Here is a 24,677-nt window from a genome sequence, read left to right as displayed (position 1 = left end):
TCTTGATCCAGATCCTCCCAGTGGTGGGTATATAAAAGATTGTTGATAAACAGCCTCATCTGGTCTTAGACGAGCAGGCCGAAGCCAACTACTACACCGGCTGCGAGGCTGAAGAAACCCAAGAAGCTGCCGACCTCCAAGTTCCGCGGTGCCGCGTTGCCAGCTGGCGACGAGCTGGAGGAGGAGGACGAGGAGGAGCCGCTTCCATCAAGGCCAGTGTAGATCGCGCCGGCGGACTGCGTTGCGGTGCCCGATGCTGTAGCGGTGCCGCTCGCCGTGGAAGTCGTGTTCTCCCTGACTGGGTTCTGGGCACCACAGGGATGGTCCTCTCGGCAAGCGCTGGAGCAGGCGTTGTCTTGGCCACAGGCCGTGACACATTGGCTGCCCCATTCCGTACATGTAAAGTAGGGAATAGTCAAGGAGTACTCGGAGACGTTGGGCTGCAGGTTGTTACCGCACAGGCAGCCGTATGTTAATGTTTCCTGTTTTACATTAGTCAAGCCATCGTTGTGTTGTGGAATCACCGGTGACAAACGTACCGGATCACAAGTGTTGACCAGGGTTGTACCCGGCTCGGTTTGCTGACAGATGAGAGGGCATGATGTCTTCTCCTGCTGGCACCAATAGTTTCTTAAAGAGAGAGAAACACTGTCGGGGTTGATAACGTAGTCGGCATGGATAGCCGTGGCGAGCAACGAGGTTGCTGCCAGGACGGTGGTCTTGAATGAAACCATTTTGAATGTGCGTGTGTTTGCGGCGGTTGTGAGATATTACAGTAGGCGATCAGGCAGACTAGAAGGTGTCTGTAAGCATTAGGCCGCGTTAGCGATCGTCGTCTGGGAAAGAAATGACTTTATTCACGGAAGCAATGGGGGAGAGAGATCGCCAGGTGTCTTGTCTGGCGATGTAACACACAATGGTGCCACGCTATGACTTACATATTTTCACCGGGATCGCAGCGACTGACAGAAGTATTTTTGGGGGGGTGTATTAGTAGGAGTATAACGACAACAGATGTTCTAGAAAAATCGAATCGAAGTAAAAGATGCCACTTGACCAACAGTAACGAGTGCTGGGACGAGAGTGTCGAGAGGTAAAAAGAAAAAGAGACGAGAAGAAGCTCTGAGGGCAGAGAGTCCGGGGTTGCAATAATATGAGAGCAAGAAAGGTTAATAAAGGAGCTCACGACGCTATCCCAGCCTCGCTAGCGCCAGTTGAGAGATAGCTGTGGCAGGGGTTGGCTAGCCCCCCAGCCCGGCCGACCCACAGCCACCGGAGAGCTTGCAGCGGTGTTTGGGTGGGCCGTACCACGGGCTGGGACGCCCTCATTTGTTCGCTCTGCCAGCTCTGCTACTTGCCGAAGGGTCCCCCTGTTGGCCTGGCTCTTGGTTGCTTAGGGGGGGGGAGCTTGGGGAGGCGCATCTGTGTGCCAGGGACTTCCGCCCATGGCCGATCTCGAGCTTCGTGATGCGGGCTGCGTCTGCCTTCACGAGATCTGGAGTGGGTGCGGTGCGTCACGAGGACCCTTGGCCACAGGCGGGAGGAGGCTAATTATGGCCTGCCTGTGAGGCCCGGCTAGCACGCTCGCTGGTCCTCCCCTTGGCACCTAGAATTATCGACCAGCGCAATTTCCATGGAGACCGTACGGCTTGGACCATTGATCTGACAATTTGGATCTGCTGCCATCCTTGAATAGCGTTAGACACTCAATGGCCGCCTCGTGGTTCCTGTACCATAGTACATGGCACCGCTGCTAGCTCCGAAGTCCAAAGCGACACCTCCTCCGTGTACGAACAGGCCCGCAGGCCCCAGAGTCGTTGTAAGACATGCTTGGACAGTTGTGGGACTTTTTTTGACTTCGGTGGAAGGTGGTGGCACTGCGGAGTAGGTCTTGGAAGTGATGCATTCTGCAGCTGTCGCCTAAAGCCATTCATCGGGTGGTTGGATACGGATGGAGCTCTGTGCAGTGAGAGCCCCGTCGACCGCCATCTCAATTGATAAACATGCGCAGTCGGGCCATGCTCTGTCCAATGCTGTGCCGGCCAGACTCTGGGAGGCACCGGTTGTGGGGTCCGTGATTGGGCGGCGAGGTGGCCAGACGCCAAGTTGGGGAACAACGATACGAAAAGGCTTTCGCCATCGTCGCGAGACAAGTCTCGTATCCAGTGCCTCTAGAGCAAGTCCTGCATGAGCCCGAAGCACTGGTGCTGCACGATGTCTACTCGAGACTCCCACAGGCACACGGAGATGGTGTGTCAGAAACTAACGAGGGATGCAGTCACAGTGCAGCGGTCCATCCATCCGAGCAAGTCGCATTCAATGTCGGGACTTGGAAGTTACGAGGGTCGTTGAAATTGACTGACCCGGGCAGAGTGCCACCGTGGACGGATCCTCCTGGCTCAACGCCGTGCTGCTATTGTCTCACACTCTCAGTCGGCCGGGGCAAAAACCAACTGACGTTGATGTCTGCCTGTTGGCTCCTCTTGCCTCTCCAAGGTTGTCCCATCTCGAGTTCCAGTGAATAAGCAGTTGGGACAGAACTCAGAATAACCTTATTATTAAGGAGGCTTTTCAGGCCCGAGTGAAGATCGTGCGTGCTAGCATCTCGCCGACAGGGCTCCGCAGATTCGGGCTTCCAGGGCACTGGGATCACCCCTACAAATTATGCAGTAACCCCTGCACGATGGAAGTCGCCAAGCTAGATGGCGGTCGTCTGTACCGCGCCATATCTGATTTGCTGGCAGTCTCCCAACGAGTGAAGCCATAACCGGCGCAAAAATAAGAAAGCAGAAGAACAATGTCGGCATTGGAAAACGTGAGCTCTTGAAGAAAAATCGCTGAGGCGGATGTCTCGCATCATCCGGCGTAGCAGGGATCACGGCCAAGGCCTGCTTCACCCGAAGCATTAAGGTCACCCGGGAATATCTGGCATCGATTGAAGCTTGCCCATACTTTGCTGATCTTTTCCCGCAACTTAATCGGGTGGTGTCAAGCGTATTGCTGCCGTCATGACATGGCCAAACCGATGGGAGCCGACTTACAGAGTGTAAGCTGCAATGTATGTGTCGGCGTCCAGAGAAAGGCTGGCTGTATTCTTGTCTTGCTAGGCTTCCCACAAACTGCATAGTAGCCAGTTGGGTACAAAGCACTTCGCAGACATGAGAGCAAACTGTGCCGGGGAGACCCAATTTCTTCAAAGGGTTCTGGAGGAGACTTCGATTCCGGGCATAGATGCCACGAGACAGCTGATAGAGAGACCTTCTAAGGAAGAGATAGAATTATGTCGGATTCAGAACATGCTGTCTCAAACCCAGCAAGACGACCTTGGTCGAGTTTGACAACGTGAAATGCGAAAATGAGTGCATCAAGGACACTACGACCGGGCTCTTTGAAGTGGTCTCCCTCTAGGGATTGATGATCATCTTACTTGAGCCTCATACTACTCATACAGACCGACTCAAGAAGCTTCTTGAATGGCTGGCGCAGATGGCCTAGATTCGACTCAAAGCTATGAGAGGCGCTAGGCGTTTGCTATAGGCTTGCAACAAACGGCATAGTGTCAACGAGTATGCACAAGAGCCGACCCGAACCGGTATCAGATGGCACGAACTTATTCTGCGCTCAGGGGATGAGTATATGAGGATGGGCCTCGCCTAGGTAGATGTCATAATAACTCTGATCCACAGCAGAAGCTTGCAATACGAGAAAGGTCATGGCACTGTCGAGACAATACGCCAAGGTGCTTGTGATACAATCGTTATACAGTAGTTTCTTGCCAGCCCCGAATCCAGCATGTACAAGGAGACGTTCACCACCTCTTTCGGCATAACGAAGGCTCACTTGAATTGCCGTGTCATTCGAAATTACATAACAAGATACGATCACGCAGGAAATAAAAAAACATCATATTGCAGTCAGCCAGCGATTAAGGTGTTATCTACCGATGTCACAAGAGCTGGTTACGTATGCTTGCTGGGGTCACCTTCGGACGAACATCGGATGACTTTCTGCTCATGAGCTCTGGGTTTGTGCCGTCGAAACCCAAGCTGTGTTTCCATTACCCACCAGCATACGTACGCACCTGGATAGGAGGGACTGAATGAACAATATGCTTCAACCCTCGCCCAGAGCAAGGTCGCACTTCCCCACACTCTGCATGTGTTAAATCCCGGTGTCGTGAAACCGTGACTTGGGACGAGCTCAACCAGATGATATACTCTAAAACAATGACCGCCGGATAAGGACGATCGACGTCATTATCAGGCGATTCGCCAGTCAGAAACAAATGCTTCGACACTTATCTGATGTCTGTAGCTCGACCAGCTCGGAACTTGCTTCTGTCGATCACAGTCACTCCACGCCTTCAGCCATGCAGCCATACGACGCCTCTTGCTATACGGTCACGCCTGAGAGCACGCCGGACCCTTTCATGGTCCGGGCTAATGGTTATTTCCACCTCGTGTGTATCCTTCCAACCATCAAGCCAGATCGTCAACCTAATACTAACATGACGTACAGACCTTCACAGCGGGGAACAGGATTGAAATCTGGTCTTCGAAGCATCTTGTAGATTTCCAGAAAGAGCCAAGGAAGAGGACTGTCTGGTATGATTATCATGACCTGAATCTACAAACTGGGGTTGACCAAAAGACATAGGACTCCACCTCCAGCTTCTGAACACTCAGTGGACCTGTGGGCCCCTGAATTGCACGCGCTGCGCGGAAGATGGTACATATACTATGCAGCAGCAAACCCAGCTCACGGGAACAGAAGCCACCGCATGTACGTGCTGGGCGGTCCTCCAGCCTGCGAAGATCCTACGCAGGGACAATGGGAATTTCTAGGCCGCATTCATGGGATGCCCGATCAGTGGGCTATTGACGGGACCGTCTTCGAGCTGGACAAGGAGTTGTATTTCGTCTACTCGGGCTGGCCGCTCGGCGACACCAGCGGCTCCGATCTCACACAGCAGCTCTTCATAATGAGGCTCGAGGACCCTACGATCGCGGAGAGCAGGCCGATCATGATCTCGACGCCTGAGCTTCCCTGGGAGTTCACCAATGATTGCGACGGCTTCCACGGAATCAACGAGGGGCCCCAATACCTGGAGTCGCGGGACGGTAGCTGGAAGGGCATCGTGTTCTCGTGTGCCGGGAGCTGGACGCACGAGTACAAGCTCGCCGTGCTGCACTACAACGGGGGCGACCCCTTGGACGCCTCGTCTTGGCCCAAGGCCCAGGAGCCACTGCTCCAAGCTGCTGAGCAGGAGAACGGTCCCTGGGGCCCCGGCCACGGTAGCTTCCTCTCCCTCGGCAAGGAGATCGTCTGCGTCTTCCACGGGACCGACAACCAGACCGATGGCTGGGACAACAGGAAGGCCAGGTGCCAGCGTGTGATATTCACAGAGGCAGGTCCGTACATGGCCGGGTTTTGCGGGGGCGTCCAGCCCCTGATGCCACCGAAGCAGAGCATCATGGCCAGGATCCGACGGAGACTCAGCAGGCGCAAAGTCAAACTCGCGCCGTCGCGGCCTAACACCATGAGAACACTGCTGGAAAGCCACTAGAGACGAGTCGCCTGGGTGGTGTTACATAGCTCCTTGATGTCAGAACGATCTAGATATAGAATGCAATCACCAGTCTACCAATAACCATCTGTTGTTTCTTCAATTGAGTAAGATGTACTTGAGTTATCATTGGCGAACACTAGGCTATGGGTGATGAGTTCATAGTCCCCAATTCGTCGTGCTGAATAGTCACGGGCGTCTGGGGTTTAGTGATGACCACATGCCGAGTTTGGCAATCCTCTCAGGCCGGCAAAATCCTTTGGAATGCCTGTACAGGAGACGTCCTCCATCATGATGGAAGAGCGCCGGAGTTGCCTCCATGCTTGATATCAACAGTCCAAGTTCCTGCGATACATCCTTCCACCCGTACGGGGTTGGCTAGCTGCACTGCTCAAAGGAAGTGAAGAACGCAGCGTGATGGGGCTAGCCCTGCGAGTCCATGCCACGCTTCCCAGCCTATGGCACTCTGCACGACCGGATGTCTTGAGGGCATACACCATTGTATGGATGTTGCAGTGGCTCTCCAAGGGCCAGTACGGCAATCGCTTGCTTTGGTGCCATGCAAGGTCCTGCGAAGCCTGGCGTTTTAAGCTGAGGCATAGATGTCACGTCTTTCAAGTATCGACCGACTTTTCATCTGGCTGACAAACTCTTCGACCTCGATCTTGACAATGTACTTTCCTGGGACAACGACCGGACCCAGAAACCTAGATGACATCTCGGCCCTGACAGTGTCTGAGTCCATGTTGGCGGAGGCCTCGGCTAGTTTCGACTGCGAAGGCTGGCGGTACTCATGGGTCAAGGACAAGACAATATTGCTTTGCTGGGCGGTTGTCAGTAGGACAAGAATGTCAGGAGGAAAGCCGGGCTTACGGACTGGATCAGTGCATTTGAAGGTGCCGACGAAGAGTCGCGCGTCCGTCGTATATATCCGCAGTGTCTTGTTGATGAGTGACTGCAGATATGCCTCGGCTTCAACCTTCTCAGGCGACGGCGCTGGGATGGTCGAAGCCTCGGGCTCTGGGAGCGCAGCCGAGTCCATAACGCAGTTATCGATGAGACCGTGAGACTGTGTGCTCATGTAGATTGTTCAGAGTAGAAAGCCACCGTGCTGCAGGGCTGCCTCGGGTGTGGTACTAACTACGGCTGTTGTCCCTGGCACGTATCGTTCGTCCAAGGCATGGATTTCAGTGCCCCACGGATCTAGCGGGGGTTTGGCGGACATATCGGGGCCCAGGGGCCTCTACCCCACTAAAGCAACCCCCTGCAGGCCTGTAGGTCGCGATCGACGCGCTAAAGTGCGAGTCATCGTCATTGGATACAGCTCGAGCTCTCCAGGCAGAACCGCCGGAGTTACTAGTTAACAGGAAATCTCTACGGCCTGGCATGCGCCCATGGTCATCCTTTCTAATTCCCCGACCCAGACGTCGACATCGGTGATGCTGGCGTTGAAGCCCCTTGCTATCTGACGGAATGCAATCCTCCCAGCACCAGCGATGAGACTGAAACTCGCCTACATCCGCCCGTTGTGTGCCAGTGTGAATCGTCGCCAGCACCTAGTCAACCGGCACCATGGGTGTGAACGGCCTCTGGACGGTCATACAGCCCTGCGCGCGTCCGACTAACCTCGCGACCCTGAACCGCAAGCGTCTCGCCGTCGATGCCTCGATCTGGATCTACCAGTTCCTTAAGGCGGTGCGCGACAAGGAGGGCAATGCGCTCCGAAACTCGCACGTCGTGGGTTTCTTCCGCCGGATATGCAAGCTCCTATGGTTCGGCATCCGGCCCGTCTTCGTCTTCGACGGCGGCGCCCCCGCCCTCAAGCGCCAGACAATCACGAGCCGGAAGCGCAGAAGGGAGGGGCGTAGAGAGGATGCGGTGCGCACTGCCGGCAAGCTGCTCGCTGTGCAGATGCAGCGCATCGCCGAAGAAGAGAGCGAAAAGCGGCGGCGGCAGAAGGAACTGGCGAGACCTGCCGTAGAGGAGCCGGTGGAAGAAATTCCCAACGCCGAAAACCTCGTCTACGTCGACGAGCTCGGGATGGACCAGCAGGAACGTCAGAAGAACAGAAAGTTCTTCAAGCAAGATGCATATCACCTACCCGACATGCACACGAGTATAGAAGGCATGGGAAAGCCTGATGATCCTCGGATCATGAGCATACACGAACTTGAGGAGTATGCGAGACAATTCAACAGGGGCGAAGACATTAACCTCTACGATTTCAGCAAGATCGACTTCGACGGCGAGTTCTTCAAGAGCCTGCCGCCGGCAGATCGTTACAATATTCTCAACGCTGCGAGGGTTCGCAGTCGACTCAGGATGGGCCTGAGTAAAGAGCAACTAGAGGACATGTTTCCCAATCGAATGGACTTTTCCAGGTTTCAGATCGAGAGGGTCCAGGAGCGAAACCGGTTGACGCAACGGCTCATGAAGGAAGCTGGCATGACAGGACTTGACCTCACTATCAACGGCGGTGCACGTATCGCCGGAGAGAAAGACCGAGAATACATCCTAGTGAAAAACGACGGTGTTGAGGGCGGATGGGCGCTGGGAGTGGTCAGCAAAGAGAAAGATGTGGGCGAGATGCACAAGCCGATCGACGTCGATGCTCTGGATTTTCAGTACCAGGCTAAGGAGGAGGAATGGGAGGACGAGGAAGAGGAATTCGAAGATGTTCCCATTGAAGGGATCAACCGACTCCCGAAGATACCATCACATGTCCAGCAGGCCGTTGAACGACAGCGACAGGTGTATGATTCGAGGGTGGAGGACATCCAGGACGACGCGACTCTTGCCGATGAGGACGATGACTCCCTGTTTGTGCAAGGTCCATCAGCGTCGATCGATAGTCTATTCAACCCCGAAGATCGTGATGGCGTGAACGAAGATGAAGAAGAAGACCTTAACCGCGCGATCGCCATGTCATTGAAAACCCAGCATAGTAGCAAGCCTTCAAGGGGAGACGATGTCGAAGAAGAAGAGGACTTCGAGGACGTACCCATGCCGGAGTGGAAGCAGACAGCTGTGGAGCAAGCCAAGCCGGTGACACGAGCAAGCGGCAGCATGATTGCACATATCGTGAATAATAGGGCAAACGCTGCAGTCCAGAAACGGAAACGGAGTGAAGACGGAAGTGACGATGAGATGGATCTCAGGGCAGCCCTTTCGAAAGCAAAAAAGAAGAAAAAGGCCGCACCAGTCAGGACTATGGCAGCCCCCACGGTTCCAAACATGCCAAACGCCTTCGGCGGTCCATTGCCATTCGAGAAGCTTGATTGGAAGTCAAGCATATTCTCTAAAAAGACAGACCAGCCGAAACAGACGGCGGCACCAAAGTCTGGAAGAAAAGAACCAGAGGATGAAATGGCTGGAGGATTCGAGCTAGAAGATGACATGGCAGGTGGTTTCGAAAGGGAAGAGGATCAAGAAGCAATGGTAGATGACGAGGCACCACGTCCTTTGCCCCCATGGATGCAGCAAGAAGCAACCGACATTCGAGAATCCATGAGGGCACAGCGAGACCGCGAGAAAGAGATCAACGAGGAAGACCGCGAAGCAGCGATGGAGGAAGAGAAGCGGCGCGAAAAGGAGGCTTTCATCGAGATTGAATCGTCTGACGACGACAACAGCGATGTCGAGATCTTGGATGCTCCACCGCCAAAGCTGCAAAAGCCGTCAAGACTCTCGCCAGCGACTCAAACAAGAGTCAGCCCTCCGCAGCCGGACTCACAGGCATTGCAGGATGGTGAAATGCCTGTCAACGAGCATGATGGAGAGGTGCCTGAAAAGCCCATCGAAGTGCAACGAAGTGTCGACACTGCGCAGTCTCCATCTCGTTCCGAGTTATCTTCTCCGGAACCAGACTTCGAGGAGGTTGAAGTCTTAGGGCCACGGGATGGAACACCAATAATTGGCCAGTCAGGATCTCCTGAGCCGGAATTCGAAGAGGTCGAGGCCTCGGAGCCCCAAGCCGAAGGTGCGACTGCTCCCCGGGCCCCATCGCCCGAAACTACGTTTGAAGATGTTTCGGCATCAAATGGTGAGCCCGAGATCTCTACAACCGTTGCTGTTGATGAGAATGGTGATGTTATCATCAACGGCGACGAAGCACTCGAAGAAGAAGAGTACAGCGACCCAGAGGACGAAGAACTTCTAGCACAAATGGCTGAAGAAGCAGAAGAGCATGCCCGATTCGCTAGTCAATTGAATAACAGATCAGAGAAAGAGAATCAAGAGGCATATGAGCGAGAACTCAAGGCGCTACGAACTCAGCAGAAGAAAGACCGAAGGGATGCAGATGAGGTGACACAAATCATGATTACCGAGTGCCAGGCCCTGTTGCGACTCTTTGGAATTCCGTACATCACAGCTCCAATGGAAGCTGAAGCTCAGTGTGCAGAACTTGTACGGCTCGGCCTTGTGGATGGAATCGTGACTGATGATTCGGATACCTTCCTCTTCGGAGGAACTCGGGTATACAAGAACATGTTCAACAGCAACAAGTTTGTGGAATGCTATCTCGGTTCTGATCTCGAGAAGGAGCTCTCATTGTCTCGTGAACAGCTGATCTCCCTGGCTCAACTCCTCGGATCCGACTACACTGAAGGTCTCCCGGGGGTCGGCCCAGTCACTGCGGTTGAGATTCTATCCGAGTTCCCTGGCAAGGAAGGTCTCGAAGCGTTTCGCGACTGGTGGAAGGATGTTCAAATTAATAACCGTCCCGAGGAGATGGACGGTGGTTCCACGTTCCGGAAGAAGTTTCGAAAATCGCAAGCCACTAAACTATTCCTACCTTTGGGTTTCCCGAACCCGGCCGTCTTCGATGCGTATATCAAGCCGGAGGTCGATCAAGACCAGGAACATTTCCAGTGGGGAGTTCCAGACGTCGACGGTCTGCGGCGTTTTCTCATGGCCACTATCGGCTGGAGCCAAGAGCGTACTGACGAGGTTCTTGTGCCCGTCATCCGAGACATGAATCAGCGGGATGCGGTGGGCACGCAGAGTAACATTACTCGCTACTTCGAGGGCAGCGTTGGCGTTGGTGCCAAGGAGGCCTTCGCTCCCAGGCACAGGGTGCAGAGTAGCAAGCGCATGGTCGATGCAGTGAACAAGCTGCGTGCAAAGGCCACCGTCGATGATTTGAGCGAGGAAGCCCCATTGGAGGCAGGTGAGGGTACTGCAGCGCGTGGGAGGAGGCAGAGAACTAAACAGTCAAATGTCGTACAAGATGGTGATGACGATTTCGTAGATGATGACAACGGCGATGATGGTCCTCAGGAGGTTGGTAGACGGAAGAAGAGAGGCAAGGCAAGTAAGACTTAGACGCTCGATATTTGCACGAATCTAGCCATCTCGCATCTCCATATATTTCTATCTTGAAAATCGGCTCTAAACATTAAAAGGATTTGTATCATGCTGACACCGTCTTCAAAGCTCCAAACACCTCTAAGGAGTAAATAACAACATGAAAGTCATGGGCCGCTCATTGTGAGCTCATCTAAACCAATTGGGTATCACCTGCCTCGCTGAACTCATATAATCGTGATGTCGTTCGTTGTACTTGCAAATAGAACCACCCTCATAGCGCGGTCGACGAGGCACTGATCGAGGTGGCATAGGACCTTGTGCCTGGCTCGATCGGCTTCAGAATCGGCGACTCGAAAAGGTGCTGGTAGGGGACCTGGTTCCCGGGCGCCTCGAAATGGCTTCCGGGTCGGCTGCGCGTGTGTATTGCCGCCTCAGGGGGCGTGGCAGGCTTCTCCAGCTCATCAAGCTGGAGTAGCTCGGCCAGGGTCATCTGTGGGCCCTCCATGAGCTCTATCGAGGACCTGTTTTCGTACGTCGTCTCCACCGTCGTGTTGACCGTCACAGTCAGCCTTGTCGAGTTGCGGTCATGGCTCTGCTTGTCTGGCTTGGTGGAGCGACGCGTGGTTCCAATGACACTGGGAAGATATAGTGTAAAGAACTGCTTAATGGAAGGCACTGAAGCGCATAGCTGTCGGCAGACTTTAGCCTGTTGGTTCCAAGGGGGGTTGTGGGCTTAAGAACTACTTACGATGCCAACATCAAGCTCAATGAGGCTGCTGATCCATACGGTCCATCCTTCCCACGTCCGGTCGTAGTCGATGGTCAGCATCCAGGTGTAGTAGGTTCGGACAACGCCGGCTACACAGGCAACAAAGCCAGCACAGAACAAAACGATGAGGATTATATACTGCTTCCTCGGCAGCTGAAGGCCGGCGACGGTCTTGATGGGGAGCAGCACGACGATGAAGTCGGTCACGGTGTTGATGATGCCTGCCGAGAGGAGATGGGCTGCCTCGTCGATACAGTTCTGCGGACCCGTGGAAAGCGTCCAATAATCCCAGACGGGGCTGGACCTGAGGTCAGCAACGAATCGAATACATCCGTAGGGAGTATACTGCCAACCCACCTGCATTGAAAAATGACAACGAACACAAATACAAGGCTGCTGCAGGTCACGAGGACGCATGCGGCTATAACCACAATTTTCATCCGCGACTTCGTCGGTCGGATGAGTCTATACAGCATGGCCAACGTTGAGAGCTTGGTTAGGTTTGAGGCCAAGTCAAATAGGCAAAACGATGCAACGCTACCGCAGTTCAGTATACTGTCTCTCGCGTCTCGCAATATGGATCGCATACCTCATTTTCAAGCCCGGACTCAACAGTTCGTATCGGACGTCCCAAATGTGCCTATCCCAGCCAAAGGACACCTCGGCAAAAATGCCACATATCGCAAACGTCAACGCCGGTATCTGGAGAGCGTGTCAGCGACTTGAGTTCAAGATTCAGTATCCTCCTCTCGCAGCGGTACCGTACGTAGGCAGCGACGATTAGTATGTCGTCGAGACCGAAGCTCTTGGAGATGGCCCGGCGCGTGTAGATGCGGATGGCCAGGATGAGTGTCACCAAGGTCGTCAACGCCACGGCCAACACTTTTCCCGCTGGGCCTCGCGTCTCCGGATGGTTGTAGTTGGGGCGCGGCCACGTAGCCAGCACTGAAAGCGGTGGTATTCTCATGGCCTCTCGATTTCTAGATCTTTTCAGGCGGCATATGGTTGAGACCGTCAACGGGAGGCAGATGTAGGTAATCTCTGACGAAGTCGACAATCTGCAAGAACACGTTCTCCCCGCATTTCTTCAAAAGCGTCTCCTCGAGACATATTTAGAGAAAGTTGCGGACGCAGGACCGGGTAGGGCTATTGTTCTTCTTCTACTTTGCTTTTGCTTGCGTGCCTGTGGCCTCGCGTCGATCCCCCCCGGGTCCCCAAGAGCTGGAGGAATAAGCAACGTTCACCCTCGCCCAGCCCTGATTTGCCTGGCTCTGACCCATCACCAAAAAATCAAACTCGGGGCGTGCCGTTCAAGCTGAACGTGGCGTCCCAGCCGCGTCACCATCCACCCCAGCCAGCAGATGCCAGCCCCCCAACTTCCCAGCACGGCACGTTTTGTTTTAGTGTGGCGGAAAGAGTGAGTCTTCGACATCTCGGAGACACGGATGATCCGGATCGACACCCGGCGTGTCAAGACTGCAGAGGTACAGAAGCAGTGGGCCGTGCCGACGGCCATGTGGTTGCTTTTTCTGTTCTGCTACATCACATCCGAGTTTTGGGGCCTCACAGTGAAGCTGCCTGGTCATGCAGGATGAACCTTCTCATGCCCGCGATAGAAGTATATGTTTCTTTGCTTGCGTTTCGCGTGGATAGATCGCAAACGGTAGTAGTTGCGGTGTAAAATTTGTGTCCCCGCATCACATACTCTGGTTTCGCTCTTGGTTCGTGTGATCCATACCTTGCCAGATCTGAGAAAACCCAATTGGATGCTGACAATCTTGCATTTCACCAGCTGAATTTGTAATGCCGATTTGAGATGAAAATGGTATTTCAAATGTCAAGCACTAGGCACCTACTAACCCACCTTGCCCATCTGCAGGGGCTGGGTCCAGGGGGTCGTCAGGTTCAGGGGTCACGTCAAGATCTTGGCCGATGAACCAAGATCTGGGCTACAGATTCACATTGCTTTGTCCCCTATGCTGAAAAAAAGACCAGTTCTCCTTTGATGACCTTGGTCTGTGACCCTTCTTCTGATGGCCATGCAGCCCATGTAGTTCTTGGGTTCGCATGTGAAGAATAACTTACTGGCCGCATTCAAGACCCAGGCGCCAATAAATCGTCTTTTCTTTTTCGGGGAGGGTTCATATTAATAGTTGCATATATATCATACCAGGTAGATATTCCTGCTTTTCGCAGGCATTAGTTCATAAAAGTTATGGAGCATATCACGATGCTACGGCATCTCCTATTTGACAGCAAATGCGAGGAAATGAAAATTACGATTAGTCAAAGTCTGCTATGGAAGTCTGGTTCGTGGTAGCCAGAGACATGTGTCCCTGTCATGAATTCAAATGGAAACCCCATGTACCTCATACATTCGCCTCGATAATGGTGATAATGGTCAGACGAGTAAATTTGATCACTTCCCACGAGGGCTGAAAACAGAACCAAAAAGGCAAAACACCAACTATTTGATGCATCAGTGAATCCCTTGCCAGGTCTATAGTTGCTATCGAGCAAGAGTTATCCAGATAGCATCCGGGATATCTGCTAGTCCGGCTTGAGTCCGAGGACCCGATCGTAGTGCAGCTATCACTTGCAAGTAATACCAGTCAAGACTCGAGAGCATGGTGGCTCTCCAAACACCTTGAGCCCACTTTTTTTTCAAGAAGAGTTCACGTGTCAAATATAATACGATAACATAAGTGCTGTAAGTCTTCCGGACCTATGTCCTTGTGGAAATGGCAACAATATCCAATATCTATATGACTAAGAATAGGAAAGGTATTTGGCATGTTGGGTTGCAAACATTTGAGAGCTATAACCGGTTAGCATTGAACAAACGCACACCGGCAGTACTCAGGACGAACTCGTTCGCCTTATCCCGGGCAACGCATGGTAGCACGGTATCTTATCATACCTGCCTGCCTGCATCTGGACAAGGTATTCCGTGCAGTTTCCAAAGTTCAGAGAAAATGAGCCACGTGTGTGATCCGATACTGAAGCACCACAAAGCTCCACGCATGATACAATAGCTAATGGAGTAGGTCCTTGCGACGCACCCACTGCGGATGACGATGAGGCTCTGCTGTGCGAGGTCTCGTGGTGCGATGAGGTCGTTGCCCTGTTGGGCGATCGGGTTACACACACTCTCTCCAAATTTGACTTGCCGTTGGATCAATTGGGCTGAAGGAGAATAAAAAAAAATCCTCGGCAATGTCAAGCGGGGGCGAAAAGTGAGTAAGGACCACAGGCAGATAAGGAGTCTGCAGATTGGTTATACAGGTGGCCAATCAGGGCGGTCGTGGGCCAATCTCTGGTATATGCAGCCTAGGGGGTCCGGCATCCGAGATTCTAGATCGCCAATCAGAGAAGACTCTGGAACGGCCGGTTCGAGAAACGTGCCTCTCGTCGACCAAGAACGGAATTTGCCTAGTACCGGCGGTTCCAAATGAGCCCATGGACGTGCTATAGCTGGACTCAGGCCAATGAGATGGCAGCCCTTCTTCACTGCAAACGGAATACCCAAAGCAGGCACATTCTATCGACTGACCGATGGAAAAGGGTAATTAGCAGTGCCGATCCTTCCGAAGCTAGATCTGTACGATAAGTCAGTCGCCCAGCGTCCGCTCCGGTTGCCCTTGGGTAGCGGGCTGGCTAACGTTGCATTCGGGCGGATCTGCAGCGGCGCTGGCCCCCGGACTCGCCTGGGGTAGGACAAGTTCCCGACTGCAACAGATGAGACTACGGCAGCTGAGCAGCCACCAGGCCTCACGACTATCGAACGAGCCTCGGGAGTTCCAGGCTGGTCCTCCAGTAGGGACCATGGACACAACTTGCCGCGGTCGGAGCTGTGTCCTCTCTGGCAGGGACGATTTACGGTGACAACCCGCGCTATTGTCTATCGTCTGTGCCAAGGCGTTGATATCATCCAAATAGAGACAATGAAGACACGCGGAAGTGATTTATACAGGGGTGGGTGGGAGCAGGATGTGTCCAATGCAGTGGCACACTTATAAGAGGTTAGTGGTATAGGGTAGATTAGGTATAACATCATCATAGACTTTGCTACTCCAGCGGTAGGGTAGCCATTGAAATCCGAAAGTGACACGGCAGCCTGCATGAGAATATGCCAGCTCCGCGAGGGATGATGAGGGTGAGGGCGAGCCTGCATAGGGACGTCGAGAAACGTGCCTCGCCAGTGAGAAACTTGCCTGCCGACGTCCGGATGCCAGATCTGCAAAGCTGCAAAAAGTCGAGCAAGTTAACCCTGACCAAGCTAAGCGCTATGGACGCACCACAAATACATACCTAGTGTCGTGCTCCAGGTCTGGCCATTGAGAAGCTCCACCATCGTGGTGGATGGGCGCGGGGTCAGGGATCACTTACTCCATACTCCGACCCCCAACTATCGAAAATAGTCACTGGAGCAGCACTAGTTACGAACCGACCAGACGCAGCGGGGTAAAAAGGGTCGACCGCACCAATTTTGCAGTGCTCTTGGGCTCCCGGGTAGGTGTATGGTGGACGTCGTGGCGGGCTTGCAGGACGAGCTGCGGCAGACTCTGCAGGAAGAAACGCGGAGGCTTGATAACAGACGTCCCTTATAACTATACTTTCCTCGTGCCCGCTCCCCTCCCTCCACCCATCCCTGGCGGACCGGTGAATTGGCGGCAATGCTCAGACGTCCCAACGTCTGCAACTGAATGGCGGCTCGGTGGACCCAACCCCAAAACCTTGAAGCGTGCGCCAGGCCCAGAAGCAGACGATGCACAGCAGATGGGGCTTGGCGAGCGAAATCTCCACACGCGGGACTGCCTGTTTCGGTAACCCGGCGCTGGTTGCCACTGCTGGTGGTGCGTCTGTGATTCAACGACAGTATTACGCAAGACCAGGGTGAATGGAAGCACGCAGGCGGCTCACAATGCCATGCTATCGTTTCTGTCATTTATCAACTTCTCGGTGCCTCACCGGTCTGCGTGACGGGTTTCACGTCGAGCACGGAGCCAATTGAGGCAGAATGAGGCGACGCGTGGTCGACGAGGGCGGGTAAAAGTGACTGTGGTGGACGTAGCAAGGCCGATTGTATTATGGACAGTTCTCTGGACGCCAGGATACTAGTTCTGCTTCCCCCTCAGCCAAGTGAGGCTCGGAGCTTATTTCCGCCTGGAGGAATATGGTCTAAGATGAGGGGCCCCAGTTTCGTTGGTCACTTGGTCTCGTGTCGTTCCTCTTTCGCTTTGAGCTATCCGTCAGGGCAAGGGTTATATATGGCCTTGGGGCGTGAATCCGCTTGATTCGGTCTCGGCAACTTGCTGACTTTCTGTTTTACATCATCGTAGATCTGGACTGGCGTTGTCACATCTGTAGTATTCACTGCCTGTCGTAGCCTTCGAAGCTTCCCAATTCTATAAAGTCTGTCCTGGACTTCGGCTTCCACTCCTACACAATACTCCAGAATCAAACAGCTCCAACACCTACCAAGACCCTATTGACAAGGTCAAAATCCACAATGGCAGCAATTGTCCCCAGAATAGGTCGACGGGCTCCCTTGATAGCCAGGTTAGCCAGAGGCACGCCCTCTTTTACACAACCGTCGATTGGCCGTTCGCGGGCACCAAACTCTAAGCCATTGAGAACGGCATTCCCCGTCTCCTTGAGCGCGCGAGAATTCCACGCTACGTCCAAGGACCAGGAGCGTGAGCCGATCAAGAACAGCCCCAGAGCACTGTTACCCGAATTCAGCCTCAAGGACAAGGTCATCATTGTGTCAGGCGGCGCACAAGGACTGGGTCTAGTGCAAGCGGAAGCTCTATTGGAAGCTGGAGCTACCGGTACGTAACTAGCCGGGTCCATCCGCCCAAGACCCTCACTGACACAGCGACAGTCCACGTTTTTGACCGGCAACCCGAGCCTGGTCCTGACAGCAAGTACCAAGCGGTAGCAAGGCGCGCTGTGGGCGAGCTTGAGACAACTCTGGTATATCACCAGATTGACGTGAGGACTGGAGTTGACAGAATTAACGACGTCACGGAGGAGATCGCCAACCAGCACGGTCATATCGATGGCTTGATCGCCGCGGCCGGTATACAGCAAGAAACTCCTGCGCTGGAGTACACTGCTGCGGATGCAGATCGCATGTTGGGTGTCAACGTGACCGGCGTTCTCATGACGGCGCAAGCCGTTGCTCGACAGATGGTGCGTCGCAAGACGGAGGGCAGCTTGGTTTTGATTGCTAGCATGAGTGGAACAATCGCAAACCGCGGTTTGATTTGCCCGTAAGTTTGAAGACGCAGCCAGAGAAGGCCCAAAGGCTCACCCGGGATCGCAGTGTGTATAATGCCTCGAAGGCTGCCGTGATCCAACTTGGCCGCAACCTCGCTTCGGAATGGGGCCAGCACGGCATCAGAGTCAACACCATTTCTCCAGGTTACAGTAAGTGGGCCCATATGCTGCACCGGCGTTCTATGACTAACCGCATCGTACTAGTCGTGACGGAGATGGTCGAGAAACTCTTTGAGCAGTTCCCTGAGCGTCGAACGGAGTGGCCCACCCACAACATGCTGAACAAGCTGAGCAAGCCTGAAGATTATCGAGGCGCAGCGGTCTACTTGTTGAGTGACGCTAGCCGGTTCATGACGGGCGCTGATCTTCGGATCGATGGCGGTCACGCTGCTTGGTAATTGCGTGGACAAGCGGCTTGGGAAACGTCAGGGTACATGCAGCACGATGTACAGATCTTCTAGAAACGGGTGACGTCGGCCAAAAGTCTTTTTCAGGGCGGTGTCCTGGTCAGCTTTGTCAGAGCGAAATACCCAGGTAGGGAGGCGGCAATGGCTCACATACCTAGAGTCTTGATTTTTTGTTCTCTCTTAAGCATAGCCTAATAATTCTACATAATACCTGCGATCGACTGTCCGCATCCGCGAAAAATGCCCACTTCTGATCACTGATGTGCAGCGGGACCACGGGCCAGAGGCGTTCTCAGTATGACATCGGGGTGACGGCGCCGCCAGACTCAAGATGGGCTACAACGCCGCGCTTCAGACGCAGACGCTGTTCGATATCAGAGGTTGGGATTCCGCGCTTTCTTAGAACCAAGGCTTTCCTCAAGGTTTCGATGTCCACAAAGCCGCGCCCACCGGCCGGGTTCTCATATTGGAGCTGAACCTCGTCTTGGATGCGCTGGCGCGCCTCCAAGGCAGTCAGAGTCGGGTTTCGCGACGGTGACGGATAGCTCGGTCCTAAGGGAGACGAACTGGATGCGGGCGGGCCCGTGGATGCTATTGAAGAATTGGAGAGGGTGGGATTTGGCGTCGCGATGCCCATCTGCCTCAAGCGCTGCGAAAATGCCGGGTTCGTTGCCTGGTCGGGGTCTTGGCCGTCGGCTTGGATAGCTAGAAGCGGGCGGTGTCAGAAGCTGCGAAGAACGGGATTCATGCTCTACCCAGCTCTCCTTACGGGAATCGACTCACCCTCATCTTTGGCAAACGAGGCTTTGGGACCTTGCTGCGGCGGTTGCGCTGGGCGTGCTGTTGGCCGCGAGGCGGGAGGTACTGCACCAGGCGCCCTGGTGGGGAACTTGCGGCTCGCTGACTGCACAGGCTTGGAGGCTTTTGAACCCATGTCGTTAGTCGTAGTCTCGAGGACGTTGTCAATTCGAGAGGCCGAGAGTTGAGGTTGAGGTTGAGGTTGAGGCTCACAGCCGGGGTTTATTGAGACGGTTGACGACTTTTCATGACGTTTCTCTTCCTGCAATGCAGGAGCTAGGGCCACTAGATTATGGGAACAGGGATACGCGCGGAATATAGCCGCCCCCCGAACAACGTACCATTGCCATAGTACATACCTCTCTGGGTACACAGATGGACAGTTGGAAACCCGCAGGACCAATCACAGTACTATTTGCATCGCTTGATTGGTTCAACTCTTAGATTCATGCATTCAATTTAGTGCCTACACAGCGGATACTCCGGAAGTTGCCATAAGGACTCGACTCTGCCGACTCTTTATGAACGCCATGTGATAGTCTTTGTCCTCAGCCACTCCTCGATACCATTTGTTGCATTGAATCGTCCATAACCGCTAGCCTTGCAGCCTCCATGAGGCAATGCAGACTCATCGTGGACTGTCATGTTGTTGATGTGCACCGCGCCCGTCTCGATGCCCTTGGCGAACCTGAGGCCGGTCCGCAGGTCCTCAGTGAAGACTGCCGACGTCAAGCCATACTCGGTATCGTTCGATATGCGGAGCGCCTCCTCCTCCGTCTCGATCTCGATCAAGCTGACCGAGGGGCCAAAGCTCTCGGTTGCGTAGAGGTCCATCTCGGGAGTGACGCCGGCGATCACGATCGGTCGCAGCCTCGTCTTGGAGGCTTCCTCGGCATCGATGTTGCCGTTGACCACGGATCCTCCCTTGCTGACGGCATCCTTGAGCAGCTTCTTAACCTTGTCGGCGGCGTTGGCGTTGATTAGTACCGGTGCATCGCCCTTGGAAGAAAACATGGCCTCGATCTTCTCCACAAACTTCTTCTGGAAGTCTTGGCTGATCTTCTTGTGAACCAAGATCCTCTCCGTGCTCATGCAGATCTGGCCGGAGAACATGAACGATCCCAGGGCACACTGCTCCGCGGCAATGTTCAGGTCGGCGTCGTGCCAGATGATGGCGGGAGCTTTGCCACCCAGCTCCTGTACAACCGGCTTCAGGTATTGACCGGCGAGCTTGCCGATGATCCTGCCAACAGCGGTGCTTCCAGTGAAGTTGATTTTCTTGATGTGCGGGTGAGAGACCAGGGTCTCGGTGACCGCTGCCGCATGGGGAGGGTCTGTGGAAATGAAGTTCAAGACGCCATCAGGCAGTCCAGCCTCCTTAAAGATGTCGGTGATGGCCCAGAAGACCTTTGGCGACAGCTCAGATCCCTTGAAGACGACCGTGTTGCCCGCAGCAATGGGGAATAGCACCGAGCGAGTACCCAGAATATAGGGTGCATTCCAGGGCGCGATTGCCAACACCACGCCGTAGGGCTCCTTGACGACCATGGCGCTGACGCTGGGGTCCGCAAGCGTCGGGATTGAGCCCGCTATTGAGCTGATTCGGCCGGCGACGTCTTTGACGAGGTCGGCGGTCACGCTGATGTTGAAATCGGCCCAGCCCTGCGCCGCCGCCACCGAATCGATCATGTACGAGGCCAGCTCCGGCCGCCTCTTCTCAAAGATCTCGGCCGCCTTGAGGAGGATGTCCCGACGCTGGCCAGGCGTCGTGTTGCGCCATGCCGGGAGCGCTTTGGCAGCGGCGTCAACGGCAGCCAGCGCCTCGGTCTCGGTCGCGACTCCGCATTGGTGGACGACTTTCCCGGTGCCGGGTGACACCACGTCAAACGTCTTCTCGGGGCGGCTCTCGGCGCCGTTGATGATGAAGGGGACCACCTGAGATGTCATTGTGAGCACGCGAGTACTAGTGGAATGCTGTATATAGAGTGTTCAATACGGCCCAACGGTGCGGCACGCGCTGGTTTTGAGCAATCTGACAGGAGAGGACTGCGAGACGGGTGAGACTAGTTGGTCGGCCTCCACTTCTTACAGACCCTGATTGATCCGCCCAGAGAGGCACCCCAGAGCTAAAGTACACGTAAATTGCACCGACGAATGGTGCTTTGCATGTGCGTCTTTAGACGAGTCTCTCGCCAATCCAACGCCGACAGTTCCCCGCCGCCGGCATGTCGCAACCCCGCATACGCAGCCGCTCTGCCCCCGTGCGGAACCAGGGAGACAGCTCGGGATGTGGAGGTTAGCACCACCCGGTCACAGGCTCGGTTTTGGGGGGTTTTAGCACAGTCTGATGACTTAGCTGATCAACGTCTCCAGCCCAGAAGGACGAAGAAGCCTAGAGACTAGACGAAACTACACAGCTCCCGGCAATTGACCATGGCAGTCGTCACGCCAAATGACCCGGGCATCTGAGGCAGATACCTGCCGTGCTCTGTGGCAGTTGACTATAGCTGTGGTCCCGGTTTATCATAGGCCCGCAGGTTTTACCACCGACGCCGGCCCATTTGTCAGACGCGTTTCGTTGCACCAACAGATTGTACCTGCATGTCTCCTTTCCAATACTTTCCTACCTTCATCAGATCTTGGATTATCCTTCTGGAGGCTCGAGGCTACTCAAGAAATGGATGGCATCGTATCCACTACGCATTTGCAGAGCGCCACTCTACTCAACTAACCCCATCTTGGTCCCTCTTCCACAATAGATATATCTGAAAAGTCGGCTGGGTCCAATACTGGCTCCCCCTTCCCGAAAGAGTAGAGGCCAACCATGACACCGCAAAAGGCCCCGCCTACTGGCGGCATTGTTGTCAACTCTGACGCGCCGATGACCACCTTTTCCGTGGCCTCGTTGGATGAGATCTCCAGTGCGTACTCTGTAGCTCTCGCCGTGATCATGAGCCGGACGGCCTCCGAACCTACGGCCTTTAGCGTAGGCCCGTAGCTTTCCTGGACACCTCCCCCTACCTTTGGCCGGCGGCAGACCAGAGTCCGTACAGGAGCCCCTTGTCCTTCCGAACCACCGTGGAGCGTCACCCCGATGGTTGCGAATGAGAACTGGCTCCACCAGAGCACCATCCCCGCCTCGTAGCCGGTCTGAGTCGGGTCAAAGTACATCGTTGCGTGGAACGTCTCGTGGTACGAGGTTTGCTTGCGCAGGAGCATTGCTGGCGCCTCCGGCCACGTGAGATCGTAGCAGTTCCCATATATGCGCAGGAACCCCGGCTTCTCCGTGAGGGAATAGCACTGCTTCAACGGCGTATCTGACCACCCTCATCAGCTAACAAGTGACGGGACCGGTGTGCAGGTATACTTACTCTTCTGGTACCACCCCAGGTCCAGCTCGCCGCTGCTCAAATCTGCCCTCCACTTCACGTCCCCGGGTTTCAACTCAGCCAACGACTGCTTGACATGACCCCCTCTGCCCTTGGTCTCCAATGTGATATTCATCCCCTCGTTAAAGACGGGCCAGTCGTCCACCCAGTCTACCTTGACCAGGAACGTCTCCCTGCCCATCTGCGGCTCCAAGAAGCCGCCGCCGTCCTCCGCCGTCCGCCGGACGGGCCTCACCCCCAGAAAGACCCCCCACCAGTCCCCGTTCCCGTCGGCGAAGATGTCCACGTGCCCCGTGCGCTGCACCTCCTCGTCCGGCCCGTTGTACCAGAGGGGCTTGCCCTGGCCCTCCCAGGGCCCGAGCACGCCGTCCCGGCTGCGGAAGATCCACTCCTGGTGCCCGGCCTCGGTGCCGCCCTCGGCCGTGAGCAGGTAGTAGTACGGCCCGCGCCGCAGGATGTGCGAGCCCTCGGCGATGCCGTGGTGCGACCGGCGGATGACGACCGGCGGCGTCAGCGTGCGACCCGTTGGGAGGTCGATCTCCGAAACGTGGATGGCGAAGTCCTTCTGCTTGGAGCCGGCCGGCCGGTTCTTCAGGCGGGTCGTGGTGCTCAGGTAGACTTTGGAGGTGGCGTCGTCCCAGAAGAGCTTGATGCCGGGAGAAGAAAGAACACAGTCAATACATATTCCGCCTCCAAGATATTGAGCCGAGGGGCCGACTTACATCTTGGTCGAAGCCCGGGTTGTCAAAATAGACTGGATCAGACCACGAGCTCGAATCCCATATGTTGTCCGTCCAGACGTAGAATCCACGCGGGAAAATACGCTCCTGTTGACACCGGCTGTTAACCATTTGCCCTCGATTACACGACAAGCCCCTCTATGCTCGAGGAGTCCCCTCGAACGATCTCTAAGCAGAGCCCCCTGTACCCATTGACGTCGGGGCTCAACCCTTCTTGAGAGACAAACTCACATCACTGGACGGTCGGTACCTCTGATACACCCCAGTCGCAAGATACCACCGTTTCTCGTCTTCCCTATAACGTAATGTGCTGGCCCAGCTTCCGGCACTGATCAGGACAAACAGGACAAATTAGCCAACGTATCCTTTCTGTGTGGTGAACCTAGACCCGGCTTTTGGGAACAGTGCACTTCAACAACTTGCACCATCTCATAACTACCAGGCAGGGCAAGAATACCCAGACGACGACTTACCCAGGCTCTACGGTCCGCATCTCGAGCTGGGACCGGCGTGTGAGCGCATGGCCGACGAGGTCCCAGTTCAGCAGGTCGGTCGAGTGGTAGATGGCGCAGCCAGGGAAGTACTCGAAGGTGCTGGTGGAGAGGAAGTAGTGCGTCGTCGATGTTGACGACGACGACGACGACCCCGGCCGCGGGAACGCCAGGGATGCGCCCGGGACCACGCACACGGTGGGGTCCGGGTTGAAGCCGCGCAGGATCGGGTTGTGGAACGTTGCCATTCCGGTGACTATTCGACCCTGTGTTAGGTATACAAAATGCGTTGATATAGTGCGACTGGTTTCGTTGAGCTACATTGGTCGTGTGTACAGCATCGAGTACGATTCTCCTCCACTGCGACCCCAGAGTTTGGGAATCAGAGTGTTTCGCGAGATGGAATTTCTTAGTGAAGCGGATAAGCAGGATATACCTTGTCTCGTGGGAAGGAATATATACCTTGACAACTATATAGGAAACAGATAGAGCCATGTGACGAGTTACTATCGAGAACAACGGACAAGCTAAGCCTTGACCGCGGGTAAGTGGGAATAGGTGGAGCTGGCCTTGAGTAACTAGGGCGGATAGTCGGCGGGTGGATTCTCCATCAATCACATTGTGTCTCTAGCTCAACAGGAAACATTTTGAAAGACATATGGGCTCAAGATTTCTGATAGGAACAAACAAAAATGCAATTAACCTCATGCTCTGCACAAGCCCTACCCATTCCTGGGAAAGCCCACGCCCAAGGCCTTGTGTTAAAAAGAATATGACACGAAAACGCCTGGCCCAGCGCCGTATACCAGCCAGCCAGCCCTTCCCGTGAGAAGCCCCCCTGTTCCTGTCCATGCATATGCCTACCGGGGTATATACTTCTTCCAACTACCGCAGCACCGCTGACGTTGACGAGCGCACCTTT

General features: G+C 54.6%; 9 protein-coding genes across 9 annotated transcripts; 3 read left to right on the top strand and 6 right to left on the bottom strand.

Annotated features, from left to right (window-relative positions):
* Positions 1 to 65: 65 nt before the first annotated feature.
* On the bottom strand, positions 66 to 734 carry JN550_003948 (uncharacterized protein; the record flags this gene model as incomplete). Its single annotated transcript, XM_049315408.1, has 2 exons — positions 66 to 482; positions 540 to 734. 2 exons carry the CDS (start codon positions 732 to 734, stop codon positions 66 to 68), a joined length of 612 nt encoding a protein of 203 aa, XP_049173970.1.
* A 3,635-nt stretch (positions 735 to 4,369) lies between these two features.
* On the top strand, positions 4,370 to 5,566 carry JN550_003947 (uncharacterized protein; the record flags this gene model as incomplete). The annotated part of the gene is made up of 3 exons (XM_049315407.1): positions 4,370 to 4,459; positions 4,519 to 4,604; positions 4,657 to 5,566. The coding sequence occupies 3 exons, from the start codon at positions 4,370 to 4,372 to the stop codon at positions 5,564 to 5,566; spliced, it is 1,086 nt and encodes a 361-aa protein (XP_049173969.1).
* A 586-nt stretch (positions 5,567 to 6,152) lies between these two features.
* On the bottom strand, positions 6,153 to 6,608 carry JN550_003946 (uncharacterized protein; the record flags this gene model as incomplete). Its single annotated transcript, XM_049315406.1, has 1 exon — positions 6,153 to 6,608. One exon carries the CDS (start codon positions 6,606 to 6,608, stop codon positions 6,153 to 6,155), a length of 456 nt encoding a protein of 151 aa, XP_049173968.1.
* A 530-nt stretch (positions 6,609 to 7,138) lies between these two features.
* JN550_003945 (uncharacterized protein) lies at positions 7,139 to 10,891 on the top strand (the record flags this gene model as incomplete). Its single annotated transcript, XM_049315405.1, has 1 exon — positions 7,139 to 10,891. One exon carries the CDS (start codon positions 7,139 to 7,141, stop codon positions 10,889 to 10,891), a length of 3,753 nt encoding a protein of 1,250 aa, XP_049173967.1.
* A 256-nt stretch (positions 10,892 to 11,147) lies between these two features.
* JN550_003944 (uncharacterized protein) lies at positions 11,148 to 12,612 on the bottom strand (the record flags this gene model as incomplete). The annotated part of the gene is made up of 5 exons (XM_049315404.1): positions 11,148 to 11,564; positions 11,625 to 11,943; positions 12,003 to 12,182; positions 12,235 to 12,347; positions 12,412 to 12,612. 5 exons carry the CDS (start codon positions 12,610 to 12,612, stop codon positions 11,148 to 11,150), a joined length of 1,230 nt encoding a protein of 409 aa, XP_049173966.1.
* A 4,545-nt stretch (positions 12,613 to 17,157) lies between these two features.
* Positions 17,158 to 18,328, top strand: JN550_003943 (uncharacterized protein; the record flags this gene model as incomplete). The annotated part of the gene is made up of 4 exons (XM_049315403.1): positions 17,158 to 17,479; positions 17,533 to 17,923; positions 17,977 to 18,080; positions 18,135 to 18,328. 4 exons carry the CDS (start codon positions 17,158 to 17,160, stop codon positions 18,326 to 18,328), a joined length of 1,011 nt encoding a protein of 336 aa, XP_049173965.1.
* Positions 18,329 to 18,629: 301 nt separating this feature from the next.
* Positions 18,630 to 19,271, bottom strand: JN550_003942 (uncharacterized protein; the record flags this gene model as incomplete). Its single annotated transcript, XM_049315402.1, has 2 exons — positions 18,630 to 19,042; positions 19,121 to 19,271. The coding sequence occupies 2 exons, from the start codon at positions 19,269 to 19,271 to the stop codon at positions 18,630 to 18,632; spliced, it is 564 nt and encodes a 187-aa protein (XP_049173964.1).
* A 383-nt stretch (positions 19,272 to 19,654) lies between these two features.
* JN550_003941 (uncharacterized protein) lies at positions 19,655 to 21,082 on the bottom strand (the record flags this gene model as incomplete). The annotated part of the gene is made up of 1 exon (XM_049315401.1): positions 19,655 to 21,082. One exon carries the CDS (start codon positions 21,080 to 21,082, stop codon positions 19,655 to 19,657), a length of 1,428 nt encoding a protein of 475 aa, XP_049173963.1.
* A 780-nt stretch (positions 21,083 to 21,862) lies between these two features.
* Positions 21,863 to 24,003, bottom strand: JN550_003940 (uncharacterized protein; the record flags this gene model as incomplete). The annotated part of the gene is made up of 4 exons (XM_049315399.1): positions 21,863 to 22,452; positions 22,507 to 23,170; positions 23,247 to 23,364; positions 23,738 to 24,003. The coding sequence occupies 4 exons, from the start codon at positions 24,001 to 24,003 to the stop codon at positions 21,863 to 21,865; spliced, it is 1,638 nt and encodes a 545-aa protein (XP_049173962.1).
* Positions 24,004 to 24,677: the final 674 nt, after the last annotated feature.

The sequence above is a fragment of the Neoarthrinium moseri genome (genome assembly GCF_022829205.1).
Source record: "Neoarthrinium moseri strain CBS 164.80 chromosome Unknown scaffold10_Wmoseri_CBS_16480, whole genome shotgun sequence".
Lineage (NCBI taxonomy): Eukaryota > Fungi > Ascomycota > Sordariomycetes > Amphisphaeriales > Apiosporaceae > Neoarthrinium > Neoarthrinium moseri.
This window is presented reverse-complemented; position numbering and strand designations above follow the sequence as displayed.